Source organism: Thermobia domestica, chromosome 6 (assembly GCF_964235325.1).
Source record: "Thermobia domestica chromosome 6, izTheDome1.hap1.1, whole genome shotgun sequence".
NCBI classification, from domain to species: Eukaryota; Metazoa; Arthropoda; class Insecta; order Zygentoma; family Lepismatidae; genus Thermobia; species Thermobia domestica.
The window spans coordinates 27,764,614-27,785,007 of NC_137459.1; the positions used below are offsets into that span (position 1 = coordinate 27,764,614).

General features: G+C 36.3%; 1 protein-coding gene across 1 annotated transcript in view; it reads right to left on the reverse strand.

The window, feature by feature from the left end:
- LOC145687903 (patched domain-containing protein 3-like) overlaps positions 1-20,394 on the reverse strand; it is a 222,586-nt gene that overhangs the window by 35,116 nt on the left and 167,076 nt on the right. Inside the window, exons 4-7 of the mRNA XM_081761445.1 lie at positions 16,005-16,343; positions 7,775-7,946; positions 3,271-3,374; positions 734-854 (exon numbers count right to left, since the gene is read on the reverse strand). Of these exons, the coding sequence (XP_081617571.1) occupies positions 734-854; positions 3,271-3,374; positions 7,775-7,946; positions 16,005-16,343 (736 nt within the window). The remainder of the gene's footprint in view (positions 1-733; positions 855-3,270; positions 3,375-7,774; positions 7,947-16,004; positions 16,344-20,394) is intronic.

Consider the following 20,394-nt stretch of genomic DNA (forward strand, 5'->3'; position numbering starts at 1 on the left):
CTATATGCTGCGAAACATGGTCGCTTACTCTGAGGAAGAACATAGACTGAAAGTATTTGAGAATAAGATCCTGAGACGAATATTCGGACCTATGAGGAACGGGAATGGCGGAAACTTCATGACGAGGAACTGCATAATTTATAAGGTTTAGCAAATATTGTTAAGGTAATCAAACCTAGGAGGCTCAGGTGATCAGGTCATGTAGCCAGGATGGAAGAAAGTAGGAACGCTTTCAAACTCTTAACAGGAAGACCAAAAAATGAAATGAAATCTTAAGTTTAACGTCCCACGGTTATGCCGGTTAGGCTAAAGGAGATTGGGATAATGAGAAATGAGTGAAATGAAGAAAGTGGGAGGAAACGGGAGAACCCCGAGAAAACCCACGAGCACGGTGTTTGTCCACCACAAAGTCCACATTAACTGGAAGACCAATCGGAAAACGACCATTAGGAAGACCTAGGCGCAGATGGGAGGAGAATATTATATTAAGACGGATCTCACAGAAATAGGAATACAAAGTAGAAACTGGGTCCAGTTGGCTAAGAATATAAGTCAGTGAAGAGCTTGTGAACGCGGCATTAAACTCTGGTTTCCATAGAATATAGAGTCAGTTGACGTGCACTAGCAACTCGATACAAGCTGATAGATTACTTTATACTTGATTTTCTCAAAAGCTCAAACCAAAAATGAGGCAGTCTAAATATATATATAACGGTCGTCTTCATAAACTTACTCTTATTTCTACCATATTAAATTTCCCAAGCATCAGTTGAACATAGATGAACATAATAACAACACCAATGGAGAGCTTTCCGATGTCTTGGAACATTGCTGCACCGCTGATGTCACCAAAACTAAAGAGAACAGAATATTACATAGTTATTACGAAATACAACGCCAGAATGAAAATTCTCAAAAAACTATTTCGTTATTTAGAAAGTAAATTGTATGTACAGTTTGCTCAAAAGTTCTTTCCGTTTGGTAAAATTTATTTTGAGAATAACGGCTCATGGCTGGAACGTACAGGAATTTACATTCTTTTAATTGTACTTCCATTCTGAAGTTATTTACGAAACTAATTTCATCAAGTGGAAAGGACTTTTTGTAGCTGACTGTACAGTGAAGTTAGAAATGTTCTAACTTGTACTTTACGTATTTTTGCAGAATTAAAAGTCATTATATATTTCAATATCTTTTGCATGTAACGTTAAAATGTTTGAGTTAAATTAGATATGCCATTATAAACTAAATTAAATTGAACTTAGGCCTAACAGTATGTTAATTTTAGCAATATTTGGTGAAACTGGCGATTAGATTTTTAACATTTAGGTAATGTCATTTGAAAAAGTAAATAATAATAGTAATACTTTCTTATTTTATCTATATAAATAAAACCCATCCCAAAGTTTGGAGCCCTTAAAAGTAGCAGTATGAAAACCCACCGCTCCCCCCCAGAAGTCGGTCCTGGATCCGCCCCTGAATAGTAATAATATAATGTATGAATACACAATGATTGCTGCAACAAACTAGTGCTGAAACAACTAGCGGAATAGAAAAATTAGTTCGAAGCCAGTGATCAAACTGCACAGGTATGACATTGTTAGCACATTAAGATGCCAAAAATCATACCAGCTGCAGAAGTTAAAAATAAGCTCTACTATATTGAAGCATATCTAAGATGTGTCAGGTATATGAGCATACTATTAGAAATTTATTGCCAGCTCCACCGTTGTTCGAAAGCATGAGTCTACTCAGGGGCGGCTCTGTAATGTATTACAAAGTCACGTGCCTCCTCAGTTAATACTACGAAAAATATTGTTTAAAAAAAATTATAAACATTTATTTGTATATATAAACGAGGAACGACCCAGCACATACTTTAGTTATTTTATGTTGAGTCTGCAACTCTGATGTCAATTAGAGATATAACATAGCGTGAATCATAATGCTTCGTGTTGCCTTCTGTTCACGTGTTCTGACTTTGTTCTTTCTAGCGTCTATTCCTGTCACAGAAAAGCTTTCTAAGCGCCTAGAATAACGTACTACGTAATCATATACAGGGTGTCCCAAAATTAATGGTGAGATGTGAAACCACAGATTCCTGGCACCAAAGCAAGAAAAAAGTTATATAACAAATAGTTTGGAAGTAGACAGGGAAGGAGCTACACAGCTTAGAATGTGAGGGAAGGGAATTTCAGACCTACCTACCGAATAATGATAGAAGCTAGGAAAGGGGTTCAGAAATACAAAAACATCATGTCGTATTGACCTGTTAAACGCATGTTACATAACTGCGCCAGAGATTCTTCATACGTCATGTAGAAATTCACCGAATGTCTGTATGATAACTAAGGGTAATGAAACGATGTAGTAAAGATGGAAATCATACAGAAAGAAGTTGTTACCCATAGCACGATTGCACGAACATGTACAATGGGGGTCAAACCAAAGACCGCTGAGCATGTTTGCATAATCTCAGGAGGCAATGAAAAATGGTATACCAGACACAAACTTGCAGAGAGAGGGTAGAAATACTGGTAAGAACAAGTGTAACTAGTCGCGTAATGTAATGAAATAACAGGAATGGAATAATGACATGTCCCTGAAGTTACTACAACCATAGTAGGCGCGGTTTGCTTTGACCACAATTTGTCGTTATCCATGGTCCACAACTTCGTACTGTATTTTATCCATCTTCACTGCACCGTTGCATTGCTTGTGCCGGGAATCCACAGATGATGTATGCGGAATCTCTTGCACACTTATGTCAAACATTTGAACATGCGTTTAACAGGCCAAGCCGATATGATTTGTATATATTTCTGACTCTCCTATCATTATCCCGGTAAGCAGGGCGAAGTTTCTTGCCCCCACATTCAAAAGTGTTTAGCCCCGTCCCTGTCCACTTCCGGACTATGTCATATAACCTTTTTTACTTGTTTTGATGTCAGGAATCAGTGTTTTCACTTTGGGACCGCCATTATATTTGGGACACCTTTTATTTTTCGTGACCATGAATTCTTTATGCAGGAAATGGGAGTTGAGTGCAACCAGTCTGTAACTCTCTGTTGATGGTGTGTTGAATGGAGGGATACAAAGGAGGGAAGAGTAGACTCCGAGACAAAGAGTCACTAAATATACAATTAAAAATGAAGTATATTGTCTGCAAGAGCTCATTTTTAAATTTATTTACATTTAATTAAAATAATTTTTGATGGACCATTTTAGGCAAATAATGCGAAAGTGTTAAAATGTACAAAATGTAGTTACCTCCTTCCAGCTGCATAATAGAGTTTCATTCCTGTAACATTTTGTGATATCTCCTCCATGACTTCTAAGAAAGCTTTCTCCCAATTCAGGATATGATCATCTGCCTACAAGAAATGAAATGAAATCAAAACGAAATTTAGTTATTATTATTATTATTATTATTATTATTATTATTATTATTATTATTATTATTATTATTATTATTATTATTATTTTGTAAGTTTCTTGTCTTCAGTAATATTAAATAGAAGCAATCGTTGGTAGGTGAACCCGTTTTAGTGAGATGGATCTCTATGACCTTTGTAGCCTGTGACAAACATCTTGGCATTTCAGCTAAACGAATAAAACACAAGCTCTGACGCGACGTTGCCGAGTGCTAAGGGGTGTGGCTATGGCTAAGCAGACATACTATAGTGCGATCAAGGGATAGGGGATAGACGTGAATGTGTACAAAATAAACGTGGCCATACCGCTGGCCTCTCATTTGCTAGCAGCATTTAAAGGGAACTTGGAGCGCCGCCTTCAAATGCCAAGATGTTTGTCACGACGTTTAGTATATATTCTCGCTAAATCGATTGCTTTGGGTGGGTTAGTGACGTACTCGACGCCTCCGGTATTGTAGTCTGTGGGGTAGCAATAAAAAATAAAAATATATCCTTGATTCATAATCGCTTTAGTGACAATATTGGATTTCAAATAAATAAGGATTCTATTTATGCATTAAACTGAGATAAATGAAGTTACGTATTCCTCAATCTATACTTTATATATACAGTGTGGGCACAAAGTCGCTTTCACCAATATGTGAAGAAATAAAATAAAAGAAAGTCGGTGACTTGACACTATTGAATTTACAAATACTGTTAAAACTCTCATCATGTTAAATGCAGATCTCTCTCTTCAACATGATTAGCACATATCATGACACAACCGAGGATTGGCATCCAATCTCTCGATTGATTGTTCGATTAGCTGTTTCCAGTGATTTAAACTCTGCAGTTGCCAAGAAAACATCTCGTCTTTGACAATACCCCATATGGACAAGTCGCATGGTGTGAGGTCATATGAATGGGGTGGCCAAGATGTTGTACCCAAACGACCAATCCATTCATCGAAATGTTGATCCAAGAAATCCCTCACAACACCACCAAAATGACGCGGTGCTCCATCGTGTTGCCACGTGAACTGAATGTTTTCGCAATGAGGGTTACTTTCGAGTTCCGTAACGTCTGAAAATATGTCACTGGTAACAGTTCCTTCAAAAGAGAGTGGCCCTATAATACCACTACTCCAAATGCCACCCCAATCAGCGATACCAGGTACAGTTAACTCTTCTGTGACAATATCTTTTGGATTGGTATCACTCCAATAAACACAACTGTGTCTGTTTACACGACCGTTCATCTTGAATGAGGTCTCATCTGTCCACAAATTCGATTCCAGAAGTCCCTTCGTTCAGAATAAGAAATCACTCACAGAACTAAACACGCTGGTCTGATTCGCATTCATGCAACACGTGCATAAGCTTTGGCCAGTCAAGTTTCATCTTCAAATTCTTTAGTATGTTCCTTAAGAGACACGTCTCATTCCTAGGTCACGTGTACGCCTTCTGGTAGACTTCTTAAGAGTATATACACAACTCGCAGCAACAAGTTCGATGTTTCCTTCATTTCGTACACTTCGCGGTTGTCTGTTTCGCGGTATATCATACCCAGAACCTGCAGCCTAGAATCGTTAGTTTTGGTTTGTCATACCTTCATGTGATGGTGGTTCCATATCTGGAAATCTTCTTCTGAAGTTTTCTGTCACCACATTTTTTGAAATGTATTTTCACCAAGCTTGCAGCACGAAAATACGTTATCCTTTGTTACATCTGTACTACTAGATACAACTTCACTCAAGTAGAAAACTTTTAAACAAAACATTACGAGAACATGATCACCAGTCCCAGTCACACTAAGAGACTAGTAGTGCTAGTTTTAGTACAATAAAAACCTCACTGATAGTTCCCCTATTGTGTTTATTTCGTTCTTGTTTTAGGGAAAGCGACTTTGTGCCCACGCTGTATTTTTCATTCATTATTTTCTACCGCACCTTTAAAAAAGTAAATATACGCAAAGGTAACAAGAATGAAAGTATGGTACACAATAAAGCTATTATTACATTGTTTTTATGTACCACCTCATTGTGTCTAGATCACATTCATCTAATCACAATGATAAACATGAAAATAACTATAGTATGAATGGTGTGATTCGAAACCCAATAGCAAAATGAGAATGATAACAGTTCATTGACACCGGTTATTATACTATAAACTGGCCATTTTCGTAAATCGGACAGTTTCTTCAGAGTAGATACTTGACAATTTACGAAAGTTTCAGTGTACGTATTTGTAGATATGACTTCTGACGGGAAAAATGCATTGAAAAAGTCAAATTTGAAGATTGAAGCATTTTTAGGTAAATAAATATCGTATAATAGATACACTAGGAATAAAGAATGGGAAATAGCACGTAAGGTAAAGGAAAGAAGTAAAAAAATCTTGGTCTCTAATGTATAAGCTAAAGGTTAAAAATAAGAATATTTTTATTGAACCATTTAAGAAACAATTCATGAAACACTCCTTCCTTTAATTGTATGAGGGACAGTCAACGAAAACCGAACACCCTCCATAAAACACATTCCTCGCAAAAGTTGGCAACACTGCTGTTACTTATCGATACTGCTATCTCTCGGGAGGAGAAATGCATAGTGATAACTCACAAGTACACACAGTTGTTTGTTTATTGCTCTATACGTGAGCTTAGTGAAGAGTGTGTTTGTCCAGCATACAAATGGAGGTAAGCAAAGAAGAACAGAGAGGTGTGGTACATTTTTTGGTGGCTAAGGATATTAATCAATCCGCACAATCACATCAGGGGTAATGGCTTGATAAGCCTGTAATGGGCGCTAATCCTCTTTCAATGATGTGCGTTCATCTTGAAATTTCTTATGCCACTTCTGCACACTTGTCAGTGACATGTAGTGCTCATCATACACAGCAAACATGCGACGATGAATTTCGCGCGTTCCAACACCCTTAGCCACCAAAACATGAACGACACCTTTCTACTCTTCTTTGCTTACTCCATTTCTATGTTGGACGAACACACGTTTCACTAAGCTCACCTATAGAGCAATAAACGAACACCTGTGTGTACCTGTGAGCTCTCACTATGCATTTCTCCTCCAGAGAGATGGCAGTATTGATAAGTAACAGCAGTGTTGTCAACTTTTGCGTGGAATGTGTTTTATAGAGGGTGTTCGGTTTTCATTTGACTGCTCCTCATAATACTACTATTTAACAATAATTAAGCTTTAAACATTCATATCACGAAAGTAACAGTTTGTAACTATCATAAAATTGAAGCTTTTCAAGTGCTGCGTGACTGGTTGCAAGTTTCTGAGATTATTTTTGTTGTTCGTTGAAGCTTAGCGTCCCTTATCAGTACCGAGGCATTACGAGACGTGGACCTACCGTCTAATGTGGAATCCGAACACCGCAATATGTTCAAATTTTCATGGCGGTCTCCCCAGAAATCGAATCCAGAAAAAAGTACGCCGAAGGCGTGGGCGCTAGCAACAAAACCAGCGGGAAGAATGTTTCTAAGAAACTTGTTATTTCATACAAAAATGTAACTCATTGATTTTTTTTAACACACAAGTCCCTTTAAATACAAAATGTTACTAAGCACAACTTGTATCTTGGCAAAATGGTAAACAAATTAATTATACCCTGGCCGGTGAACGATGATTTCTGACAGCTTTGAACAAGGCTACGGCGTGCGAGCAGAAGACAGCAGGTCAACCAACCTTTCGCTCAGAACCTGTCGCGTCTCCATGGTAACCATCGCATATTGCCCACTCACCCCGTCTCACCCTCAATAAGGAAACAGACGATTCTCCCCTTGCGCAAGAAGCACATGGCAACGCCGCACTCCTCAGTCGTCCTCGCGAGCTGAGCTGTCAGAAATCATCGTTCGCCGGCCAGGGTATAGGAACGGTTACACTGTCTACAAACGCCCGGTAGATACCTCTGCAAAAACCGACGTTCCCTAGCATGTTTGGTAGAGTCGCAGATAACTATGCATATCGATCAGTGGTAGATCTAGAAGATAAAAAATGGAGGGGGAGCAGCCAGAACCCAGATTACGATAGGTATATCACGAGTTTACTATAAACTTCCAGAAACCTATAATAATAACTTCAATTATTTTCGCCATTCAAAAGCTGGGGATCCTAGACCTCCCCGGCCCTGGGCTAGATCAGCCACTGTTATTGATGGGTTGATAGTGAGAACAACCTTTTCACCAAGTACATAAATTTATTACAGAGCCTCGTAGCAATTTAATCATGCAAAATTACACACACACACACACACACACACACACACACACACACATATATATATATATATATATATATATATATATATATATATATATATATATATGATACTAACCAGGTCACCAGTGCCAGCGTCATTGCCACTCGTCTCAGGGTCTATATTGGAGTAGTTCACATAGACTAGCCAAACATTTAAAAGAGATCCAGCACTCACGATTTCTCCGTCATTATTTCTCCTTACGTCTCCAAGAAGCCGCATGTAGTCCATATGAGGTCCCAGAGCATGGCTACAAAGAAACGGAAATGGTAAAGTTGGGTTTATTTTCGAAATAAATACGTTTTAGTTATTTTAGAAGTAAATCTCTGTGTAACAACAATCGTTAGCACTTTTTTTTTTAGTTTCTCTTGATAATACACTTACGAATTGCTATTCCTTAGTAATGCTTAAGTTTCATAGTCTTCTGTGGGCATATTCCTTCAATCCTGCTCTCCTTACGATACTGAAGAATGGATCCTTATATTAAACTGCGATCTAGCAATTACCGAGGCATTGTACTCTAAACCAGTGGTTCCCAACTGGTGTGTCCCGTCACACTGGTGTGTTGCGCCACACCACAGGGTATGTCACGAAATTTTGGAATTTAAAAATTATGAAGAAATTTATAATCAATTAAAATCAATTTTGAGACAATCTTTACCATTCAACGCTACCAACACAAGTAACAATGCTCACAAGTAATACTTCGCACCTTTGAATCCGGAATGGCGGAATGCGACATATATCCTGAAGGGGCTAGTGCTAATTAAGGTGTAGATGGATTCCCAGCGTCAATCAGGGAATTGAGTTGATTTTGGGTTTAACGTCCCGTTCAGCAGTGAGGTTATATGAGACGTGGGCCTACTGGTTAACGTGGAATCCGAACCACATGGGCTCCCGCAGGGAATCGAACCCGGGTCTCCCATGCTAAAGGCACGTACGCTAACCGCTTAGCCACGGAGGAACTCAGGAATCCATAGGAAACACAACGTCTAGAAATTTCCTTGACATCTCTTTCTGCTAACCTGAAGATAGTGTAACGTTGTGGACGAAGACGCGTCACAAGAGTCTGAATGTCCCAGGGAGATCCCAGGAACTTTGATGGAATATTTATAGCAGTTACCTTTGGCAGCATATGCAAAATAGAAGAAAAAAAATAGGAAATAAATATATTTAAATGAAAGAATTTACTGGTTCGGAAATGTAATTGTTATTTTAATAAAGTATGTTGTGTCCTGCGAAAATAAAATAAAAAAGAGAAGTAAATGGTAATAAATAAATATGTCAATATCTAGTAACGTTTTGAGCTTAAAGGTGTCTTGTAACCTTGTGCGCTTTGTGTTTTTGAACCGGCTTCTAACAGCGCATTATATCCGTGATAAATTGTGCTAGAGTACCTGGTGCTGCGGCTTAACTCTTTCGCTGCCACTTTGATCTCAGTATCCCAACACAATGTGCCACCTACACTTTTGCAACATTTAGCCTTTTGAAACAAACTAGCTGCATCTACCGTAAACCAAGCACACTGGAGAAAATGACCAGGCCAACATTGTGTGCCACCAGAGTATAAAAGCTCTATACCTGCTAGAAAATGCATGGACCGAAATTTTTAGCCCGGCCCGTCCATGCTCGTGAATTTATAATGTGAGGCCCGCACCGAGTCTGAAATATGTTTTAGCATTTAGGCCCAAGCCCGGCCTGAGCTCGTGTGATAATCAAATGAACCCAAAATAAGCCCGAATTACAGAAACGTTATCATTAACGCAAAATTGTATTTTTATTTACAGAAATTACAAGTTTAATTTTGCAGTTGTGCTTTAAAACTTCTCCAAGAAGAACGGTCCAATAAATATCGTTGTATACACGGAAAAGAAAGTATTTGGCACTTGACAAATTTTCTTTAGCCAATAACTCGGGAACAAATGAATTAATTTGAATATTTTTATTGTTATTCATAATATAGTTATAATTTGATAACTTTCCAAAATAGGTACTGCAATAGGTTAATTTATTGTTGAGTTATTAAGAAAAGAATTTTGTCAACTGAAGAATACTTTTTTTCGCGACTGTACAGTATATTTACAAAGTCAGGCCCGAGAAATATGGTTGCATATTTAAAAATTTACTGCCCGAGTTCGGCCCGGGCCAGAAGTGATATATGCTTTGTAGGCTCGAGTCCGGCCTTTGAGCCGGGTTGGGCTTAGGCCCGAGGGCTCGGACTCAGCCCGTGCAGACCTCTAATACCTGTGTGCCATTTTACAGAAAATATCTAGAATGAGAACTACCTCCTGACACCACCTGGCGTCAATGGCACACAGCAATTGGTATGAATGACGCCGTATGGCGTCAAGTGGCAGCGAACGAGTTAAGGACAAAAAATGGACTCCGAAATAATTTGACATAAAGCACTGCCATACATGATCATGTATTACTTTGTTATTGGAAGTAGATATTTCATTCGTTTGCTAGAAAGAAGATTTAATTGTCATTCTTGGTATTGTTGGTCCGTGTTTTTCCTTTTAGCCAGTCAGTAGATTGAGATTGTATTTTCTATGGATTCGTATGTTAACTTTATAGGGTCATAACTCCCGAACCCATTGCTGACTGACGCTGGGAATCCATATGCATCTTAATATGACTGGCTCTTTCAGGATATGTTGATTGCATTCTGCCATTCCGGATTCAAAGGATCGAAATGTTACTTTCAGTACTACATAGAGTCACCATTTTATAGAAACTTATAGTCTTAGACTAATATAATTTATAATAATAATAATTGAAACAAGTGTGCTGCGATGTCGTGGGCGGACGTTCAGTAAAATGTGCCGTCGGTCAAAAAGGTTGGCAACCCCTCATCCTGAAAAACAACACACACAGAAAGCAACCGCTCTCCTACTTACGAAGCTACAGGGAAAACATAAGAAAGAGAGCAGGACAGTTGAGGCGTCTAGTATCAAAAGCCACAAAATCCAAGGATGTTATAAAATAGAGGATCTGCCCATACAACAAAATCGTGAAGCCATACGTCACAGCTTCGCCACACCTACTCTGCCCACTCCGCGCCACTAAGATCGCAATGTTTGGAGCCAACAATCATGGCGGAAACGACAGTAGCCAATCAGACATGCCGGCTTAGATGATGCTCGATTGTTTTTCGGCTTCATTGAGTTCATATGATGAAGATACGTATGGGCAGATCCTCTATTTTATAACATCCTTGACCAAATCTCTCTTTTTTCTTTTTCTTTTCTTTCCTTTTTTTTTGCCCAAATTGAGTTATATATCGCTTGTTATATGTTTGATCTAAAGGAATTCCATGGAAACAGAATTTTGTTCAAAAGCTTAATATTTCAGACTAAAAAAAATAGTTCAAATACAGGACTTTGTACGCGTATATATGGAGCTTCACTGCACGTTTTGCGAGATTACTCTAAACACTAAGCGAAATACATGTGGCGGATTTTGATACTAGGCGCCTCAGTTAATAATTACTAGATGAGATTCAACATAAACATTGACTATTCATATGCATTCATATGCGACGCTTACACCCGAAGAACACACTTATCTTTAATTTGGAAATTGCGTAAAATTATTAACATTATATATACCGATCAAGGAAAACTTTTTTCCCGTTAAATATGGTACTTTAATCCTTCTTCTTGTTTATTTATTTATTTATTTATTTATTTATTTATTGGAGACCTAGCATTAGCTTAGGCAAATCCTTTAACGCTTCATTTTATTTGTTTGTTTTAAGTATTTATTATACACTCATAAATTCAATCTTTATATCTTGTGAGTTCCAATGCAAGAGTTATAAAACATTGATAATTACAGTAATTTGTATTTCTACAAAATTAAGAAAAATGTTACCCAGTATAATAATGCACATCGCAATGTTTTTTGCTACTATTGCGTAATGTTGCTCTAGCTCATTACATAATGCTTCAAGTGTAAATACAAATTAAGAAAAATTAATAAGTAATTATTGGTTTGTGCTCTAGATAAAACGAAACATAGCACAATGCACTCTCTTGACCATGACTTATTTAACGAGCTTTTGTCCTGAGGATAATAGCTTGCGAACTCCATAATATGCTGTAGTTTAAATTTTGCAAAATAAACTTAATAGCTTTTTCTCCTATGTTACAAGAAGCAAATGCCTATACAGAGGCATAAATTAAAACAAACTTTCCAGATAAAGAATAAAAAGTAGCTACAGATGATGTAGAAAACGTTGTAAAAGTAACAACATGCAAGGCGGAAAAAAAATAATTAGTATATGATACGGATTTTTAAAAAATGTATTCACATTCAAGATCAAACGAAGAACTGCAGTAAAAGATTTAAAACGTTCACGGACCAAGAGAACGTTGTAAAATTCCATTCTTTAGCTTTTAATGACAGATAAAATAAAATAATGACTTAATCCTCTCTAAAGAATGAATGAATATTATTTATAATAACTATCTGTGAAACGATTACCCATAATGATTACATCCAAGTATCTGCGTCCACCGGTTTCCAGGAGAAATTACCTATTACATAACGAAGGGCATAGAGAAAGTCCAATTTTTAATATTTACCAAAAGCATGCTGTTTACGCAAGAAATATCCATGAGCTTAAAAATAACTTTGAAATTATGTTGTTTTTTTTGTTTTTTTTTTTAACGGAAACAATCAATCTTGTATAACGAATAAAAAGCAATAATAATTCGGACAACAAAATGGTTGATAAGTTCGCTTTCTTGTCTGTGGTTCATGCGGAGTCAAAGAAATATCAAACTTCACATCAAAATCATCTATATTTGAACAATTTTATTATCTTTATGTCCATAACATCATTACATATAATTAATAGGTTCTTGCTGAAAACTCTAAACTACAGGTGAATTCTTTCTCCATGTTAATGCTTTAAATTACCTTGTCATTTATCCCCATGAGAGTGATAATTACCCTTAAACTTCTTCAGTGGTTTTGTTTTGCCATGAATCATGGTACGCCTTTGATTAAAAGCATAGCTTTCTTTTGTACAAATTAACTCTAACTAACTACCTCCGTGGCCTATGGAACACGGAGGTTCAATACCACGTTGAAAAAATCTCTCCATTGACTTCTGTACTTCGAAAGCTGGATCCAATTTCTGCTTTGTACTCCTATTTCTACGAGATCCATCTCAATATTATCCTCCCTTCTGCACCTAGATCTTCCTAATTGACGTTTTGCGATTGGATTTTCCAGTAAAAACTTTGAAAGTGTTCCTACTTCCTTCCATTCCAGCTACATGACCTGCCCACCTGAGCCTCCTAGACTTGATGACCCTAACAATGTTTGGTAAACGGTATAAATTTTGCAGCTCCTCGTTATGAAGTTTCCGCCATTTCTTATTCCCATTTCTCTTGTGTCCGAATATTCGCCTCAGGATTTTATTCCCAAATACTTTCAGGCTGCGTTCTTCCCTCAGAGTAAGCGAGCACGTTTCGCAACCATACATTGCAACAGGCATGATTATCGTTTTATATATTTTAAGCTTCAAATTCCTCGACAGAATTTGTGACGATGAAAGATTTTGAACTGAATAATAGCATGAATTTCCTGCTTTCAGTCATTTTGTTTCTTCGTGGATATGATTTTGGTCTGTTAATATTGATTTAATTTATTGACATATAACACAACAGGCACAGGCCTAATTACAGTGTTGCATAGTATATACATTACACAGATTACATGGATTAACAGAACTATTGGTAATAATTACATTCGGCTTACAGAATTAATAGACTTCTTAAAACTATTTATGTACACTGCCAGTACGTCAAGGTTGAAATTTTCTTTAACTAACTTGTTGTAGGTTGTAATAACTCTCCATATAGGAGATCTGCTTAAGACATTTGTTTTCGCTGTCATACAAAAAAAATGTATTTTTCGAAGCAGTGCGCAATTTAGTGGATGGTACTTGGATACATATTTGTTCGTTAAGATCAGGACAGTCTATTTTGCCATGAAAGAGTTTGCGTAATAATAATAAATCAATATTTCTTCTTCTCAGTTATAAAGTTTCAAATTTAAAATTTTCAACTAGGTTAATGTAGCTTTCAAAGTTCGGGTAGAATTTTCCTTTCTTAAGTGTAAGAAACTTTAAAAACTTATTTTGAGTACGCTCAAAGATGAGTATTTCTGTACATTAGGGTTCCATATAGCATACAATATTCTAATTTCGACCTGACGTATGCATAATATAGCATAATTAAAGTTTGGTCATTTTGGAAATCTTTACTGACTCGATAAATACATCCAAGATTTTTGTAGGATTATTTGCAAATAGTTTCAATATGTTGAATAAAGGATAATTTTGAATCAAAAATAACTCCCAAATCCCTTATAAAAATCGAGCTTTTTTAAATTTTTCCCCTAGTAATGAATAATCATATTGAATATATTTTTCTTTGCTAGTAAATGTTAAACTGCATTTACGAACATTTAACTTAAATTTATTGTTTTTACACCAAATTTCAAGATTTTGTAAGTCATTCTAAAGTTCTAAACAGTCCTGAATTGTTTTAATTCTGTTGAATATTTTAAGGTCATCAGCAAAGAGTAGATTTCTAGAAAATTGAAAGCACTCAGGAAGATGATTTATCGCCAAAATGAAAAAAGTGGTCCCAGATTCGAGCCTTGAGGGACTCCAGATGTTGCGTGAAAGAGTTGACATTTGTGATTTCGATACAGTACAGTTTGTTTACGATTTTGAAGATAGGAAGCAAAGTATTGCAAAGTTGACTTCGAGAAGTTAAAGGATGCTAGTTTGTTTAAGAGACTGTCATGATCAATGACGTCAAATGCTTTAGAAAAATCAGTATATATGACATGTACTTGTCCTTGCTTGTCAAGTTCCTTCGAAATGTAGTCTGTTATTAGTGCTAGATTTGATACAGTATATCTACCCTTCAGAAATCCATGTTGACTGCAAGACAATGTAGGTTTAACATGATCCATTATTCGCTTATGCAATATATATACATATACCTTGGCAAACACAGATAAAATAGAAATTGATCGGAACTATTCAATGTTACTAGCTATGTTTATTTTGGGTATAGGACACACAACTGACTCCTTCAATTTTTCAGGAAAGGTACATGTTTTCATAGATAAATTAAATATAGCCGACATACAACTTTCACGTTTTGTACTAGTATGTTAGTAAACAATCTTTTAAAATATATGTATTTCTCAAACTCTTGGGGAGGGGTAATTGCCCCCTCCTGTTCCCTAAATGACGCCTCCTGGTCTACAGTTATTTGTTTTAAATGAGTAGAATCAACAGAGTTCTATGTTATAAAATCGTGTAATAACTGAAATTGTATTTATTCAACTTCTCATCTTGATTCAAGTTTACAATCAATTTCTTATCCGATCTATGTGACTGACTTCCTTTAAATTATGTAGGCCCCTATGTTCGTCTTCTTTAACAACACAAGATTCTAATTGTCTTCACCCAATAATTTCCAACTCTATGCTTAATGACATCATATTATGCTACCGCCATTCTGAGTATATCCAATAACCCAAGGATGTGCCCACATGTATCTTCAGCTTATTAACCCAATGAACCCAAAAAGCAACCGAACATTGTAACGTCTGATTGGCTACTCTTGTTTCAGTCATGAACATTGGATCAAAATATTGCGGGCCTTATGCAGAATCGTTTTGACGTATGATTAGCATCATACTAAAGGCCTGGCTACTGTAGGAATCATATGTTAGTCGAGCTCTTTAGTATGGCACTAATCACGCGTCCGAACGACTCTGCATAAGGCCCTGTGATCTTAGTGGGCGCAAAGGGTGGACTTTTGGTGGTGAAACTGTCGCATATGGCTTCACAATTTTTTTGTATAGATATTTATATTGTATAACATCCTTGCATTAACCAATATACGGACCCAACTGAGTGATGTGACTTCGTCAATGACGTAAATGTCAATAATTATTATCAAAAATAATTTTTGCAGAGGGATAAAAACTATTTCAAATTTATTGTAGTTCAAGAATGCTTGTGCCGCTAAATTGTTACGTTATCGAATCAAATACGGAATTGCAATACGTTAAATGTAACATCTCTTTATTAAAACTTTAGGATGATTTACGTAAAAAGCCTGAAGAATTAATATTAGTGAAATATGCAGTTATACCAGACAACAAATGTACCATAACATTTACTCCAGATCGATGCAGAACGTTTACAAAAGAAATGTTTGAAAGTATAACACTCTCTGAATTAATAACTAATCTATCAATTGCTTACCTCTTTTTAGATGCGTTCAACGTTGTTATAATATCATGCTTTGTAAGGCTGTTTATTTTATTCTTATCAGACGCCCAGAGTTCCAAAATGCTAGTCTCTAAGCATTTGGTATCGAAGGAATTAATAAAAGCACAGCGCCATTCATCAGGAAGATGGATATCTGGATTAAAACCTTCTATGTCTTCCCCAAAGTGTTCATCATCGAATAAATCATCAGCAAATCCTGTGTCAAACCCTGTGAAATCGGCGTCGAAGTCAACTGTTTGCCTTCTAACTCTTCTTGTTTCACGCCTTTTTCTTTTTGACTTGTCATCTGAACCAAAGTTCACAACTGGGATTCTACAAAAGAAACAATACCAATACATCTAAGGTAAGAGACAACTATATAGCAAGCAACAAGGGCCCATTTCATTAAACCTACAAGTTTACAAATAAATTTTACAGATTGTCAATTATTACGAAACAGCAATAACAAGAATTCGGCAATACCTTGTCATCTTTAGTTCGGAGACTTGGGCTTTGTTTCCATAAGACCATACGTTGTTCGAATACCATAAGGTGGAGATTTTGAATAAGAATCAAACCCCAAACAAACAAGGAACAAAGACAGGTATTCGTAAAACAGAAAAAAAATTACTGTAAACACAAGTGTTGTTACTTGTAATATAACACGTATGGTCACAACGTTATCATACATACAAAATAAACTTGCATTATTTATGAAACAGGCCTTAGAATGCACTACATACGTAAAATCTTTCTACAACTATCACTAGCAACTGCACATTTCTACATGCGACTACTGCTAATCATGATGATTCATTGGAAGTGTGTTGCTACGTAGTACAGTGAAATCCCTTAACCTGAACAATTTTTTATCGGAACGAGAGAAACTCACGTTGATTTTTACTTATTGGAACCTCTGTAATCTGGACACCTCTCTGTCTTGAATCTTAGATAGACAAATTTGAAACAAAGTTGGACACTTACAAGAGACACCACAAAAGGTAAAGAAAAATGAATATTAACCGTTGAGAGCAAGTTGTGATACAATAATTCGCGAGATAAGATTGCTGGAATTCCAAACAGAGATGGTGGGTGAGGAAGCAGAAAAGATTACCTATTTTCATGGAAAAAAAAAAAACATGATGAATCCCAAAAGCATGTGGAGGAGGATCGGAAGTGTGAACAACTGTATTTGGTGTGAGAAAATTAGTTGAAATGTATGGATGAAAAACATGTTACAGAAGAGAAAACAAACCCTCGTAACTGATTTTTTCACAAAAAATTGAAATTGTGAAAAATAGACATAGACTGCAGAGTTAAAATTTCCTCTGAATGTCCGTTTTATGTGTGTGTGTGTGTGTAATACTCTTCAAGTGTTGTGTTCAATGAACTGCTAAGATACGTACGTACACTATAAACCGCATGTAACCTGTATTGTTTTCCAGAGTTCAAATCAAAATGATATGTTTCTACACAAAGATACTGTAAAAGTCTTCAGTAACAGCAACATGATGTATAAATACTGTTCTGCACATAATATAGTGCATTGATACATGTAGTAGTGTAGTATTGTTTATTACAAAACATGGCTATGATACAAACTTCTACCCGTTTATCTTCGGCACTCCTCTAACTTGGACAGTCTTCGAAAGCCCCGCAAGTGTCCAACTCAAAAGAATTTCATTATATATTGAATTCTGTATCTTTAAAACGGCGTTTTCTTTACGGCTTTAGCAACTTTAAATATTTTAATAATAAAATTTATAATGTATACATTAAGTTCATATACTGTTGTGCCAAGGATGCCCTTGTAATATCGATTTCCGTTACACGCGTGCACTATTGTTACTGACCAATGCTGCTTGTCTCTTTCCTGTGCAGTATTAGCCCCTGGCAGAGGACCCCTTACTATCTCGTTTAACTATTAAATAGTTTCATTTTCTATTTGCAAGAATCGAAATGGAACTATTTATTTAAACTTCCAATTTCTCTCAAATTGACAGAAAATTCGAACAATTTCAATGTGAAAGAAAATCCTTATTTTACTTTAAGAAAAGAGAACATGTCCGGGTAAAGTTGGACTTATGTTGTGCCTATATCTGAGATAGAAATAATGATATAAATTACCAACAGGGCTGTAAAAAAAGGATAGATCAAATAGAAATGAATTCCAGCAAACAAAATTTAGAGTCGCAACAATGCAAAGGAGCAATTCAATAAATAAACAAAAAATTGGCGAAAGCAAGGAATGAGCATGCATAAAATGGTGTTCCATAAAGAATGCAACATTTGAAATGCCCGCCATTTCTGTTCTCGTAAGTTGGCACCACTGTACGTTACACGATTTTCATCTGTTGTCTTTGTGGTTAGTAGCGGATGATCATGTTTTCTGTACAGGTAGAAATGGATCGCGTCACGACGGTACAGAGTATTGTCATAGTGAAAACTTATTACAAATGTGGTGCAGAGACTGTTCACAAAGTCAGATGGCGATTATCCGCTATTCGGCACTCTGTGACTATTAACAACAAAGACAACAGATGAAATTCATGTAACGGTCAGTGCTGCCAACTCCTAGAACAGAAATGACGAACATTCCAAAAGTTCAGTTCTGTAGGGTACAATCTTATGCTTGTATTATGCACAAACTGTCTACGAGACCAGGGTCAGTACATACTGAGCTAAATTTTAGAGAAGTACTTACCTTATTTGACCTTTTGTAGCTCTGTATACGTCCTAGGTTTTTCAGCTTTCCTAACTTACAGTATTTAAGACATTAGAAATCCCAAGATTTTGTTTTAAAGGTTTGACTTGAAAAAGGTTATTTACCAATGGAGAATGTCATCAAACAACTAATTATTTTCAATCATAGATGTATGTTAATATTTGATTTTATGCTGTATTTTAATATATCAAAATGTCACCATTGCTCTTCAGTCTTTTAAAAAAATGGAAATAAAATGAAAACCAGAAATGAAAATGACAGTAAAGTGAAATATGTTTTGTCTTTTATTGGTTTTCAAAACACATATGCGTCATACTATAAAAAATTGGTGATATTTTAATTATTTGTCCACAGGTGTTTATTGAATGAGTTAAAATCAAGAAAAAGGAAACAAACAAAAAATATATTCTCATGAGGTAGGAAAATGCATTATTAAATCAGGTAAAGTACTTCTGCAGTTTTAAATAGTGTAAACCAGTGTTTCTCAAAGTGTGGGACCCGACCCATTGGTGGGTCGCAGGCCGACTTTTGGTGGGTCGCGAGATTTTTCTTTCATTATGAAAATTTTATTTCGATGCAGAAACATGTGTTGAGAAGTACTATTCAGTAAACGAAAATTGGAAGCATTTGTTAATGATGTGAAAACTCAGTGGTTATTCAGAACCCTACCCTTGTATACAGTCAGTAGAGATGCTGGTTAGAATGGAAAGAGAGTAGATGAATCAAAATCTGTCACAGGGAAGGGCGTTGATTGGGAATAGTGTTAGCTCTGTGTTTGGAGACACTTCAACACTTTTTGAGAGTGTGTACAATTTCATATGATACGGTTGCTAGGAAAGAAATTTACATTACACGTGCTAGATAGTCACCGACTTATATTGTCGTACCGACAGGGCTACTATTTTCATAAATTTATAACACAATTTAGTTTGAAAGTAAGATATTTAAGATAGAAACCAACTAAATTTTGATTTATTCTAGTTTAAGCATCGATCTCTACTTTACAATATTAGTGATCCCTCGAAGTATTCCCAACATCCCCGAACAAATTTCATGTTAATCACTCATACGGACTGTTATTGAACAAAATGGAATTAGATATATGATTTTTAAAAAAAAATATTTTGAAATACATAGCCATTACTTAGAATGTCAATGTGCATTTGAATAAAGGTATTTGGGCCACGAAATACTCTTGTATTATGTAATGTGGGTCGCAATAACAAAAAGTTTGAGAACCACTGGTGTAAACTGATATAAATTCGGCTAATAATATAAAATTATAATTTTAACTGATAAGAGGGTTTTAGGCTTCTGTGCAGCCGAATGATTAGCATCCGTGCATTTGGCGTGTTAGATTCCCGGTAGGGAACAACATATTTTCCGGTGCTGACCCCGCTTTGTGAACCATTGGAAGTGTCAAATTTGGAAATAACAATTTCTAGTCTAAGAAGTCACAAAAGTTGAGTTGATTTCAACGTATCTTTACAGCAGTGAGGCTATATGAGACGGGACCTACTGACTAACGTGGAATATGAACCACATGAGCTCCCATCGGGAATCGAACCCGGGTCTCCCACGCCAAAGGCGCGTGGGTACGCTAACCGCTTAGCCACGGAAGAGCTCTAAGAAGTCACAAGAAACAGTGGTTGGAACCGA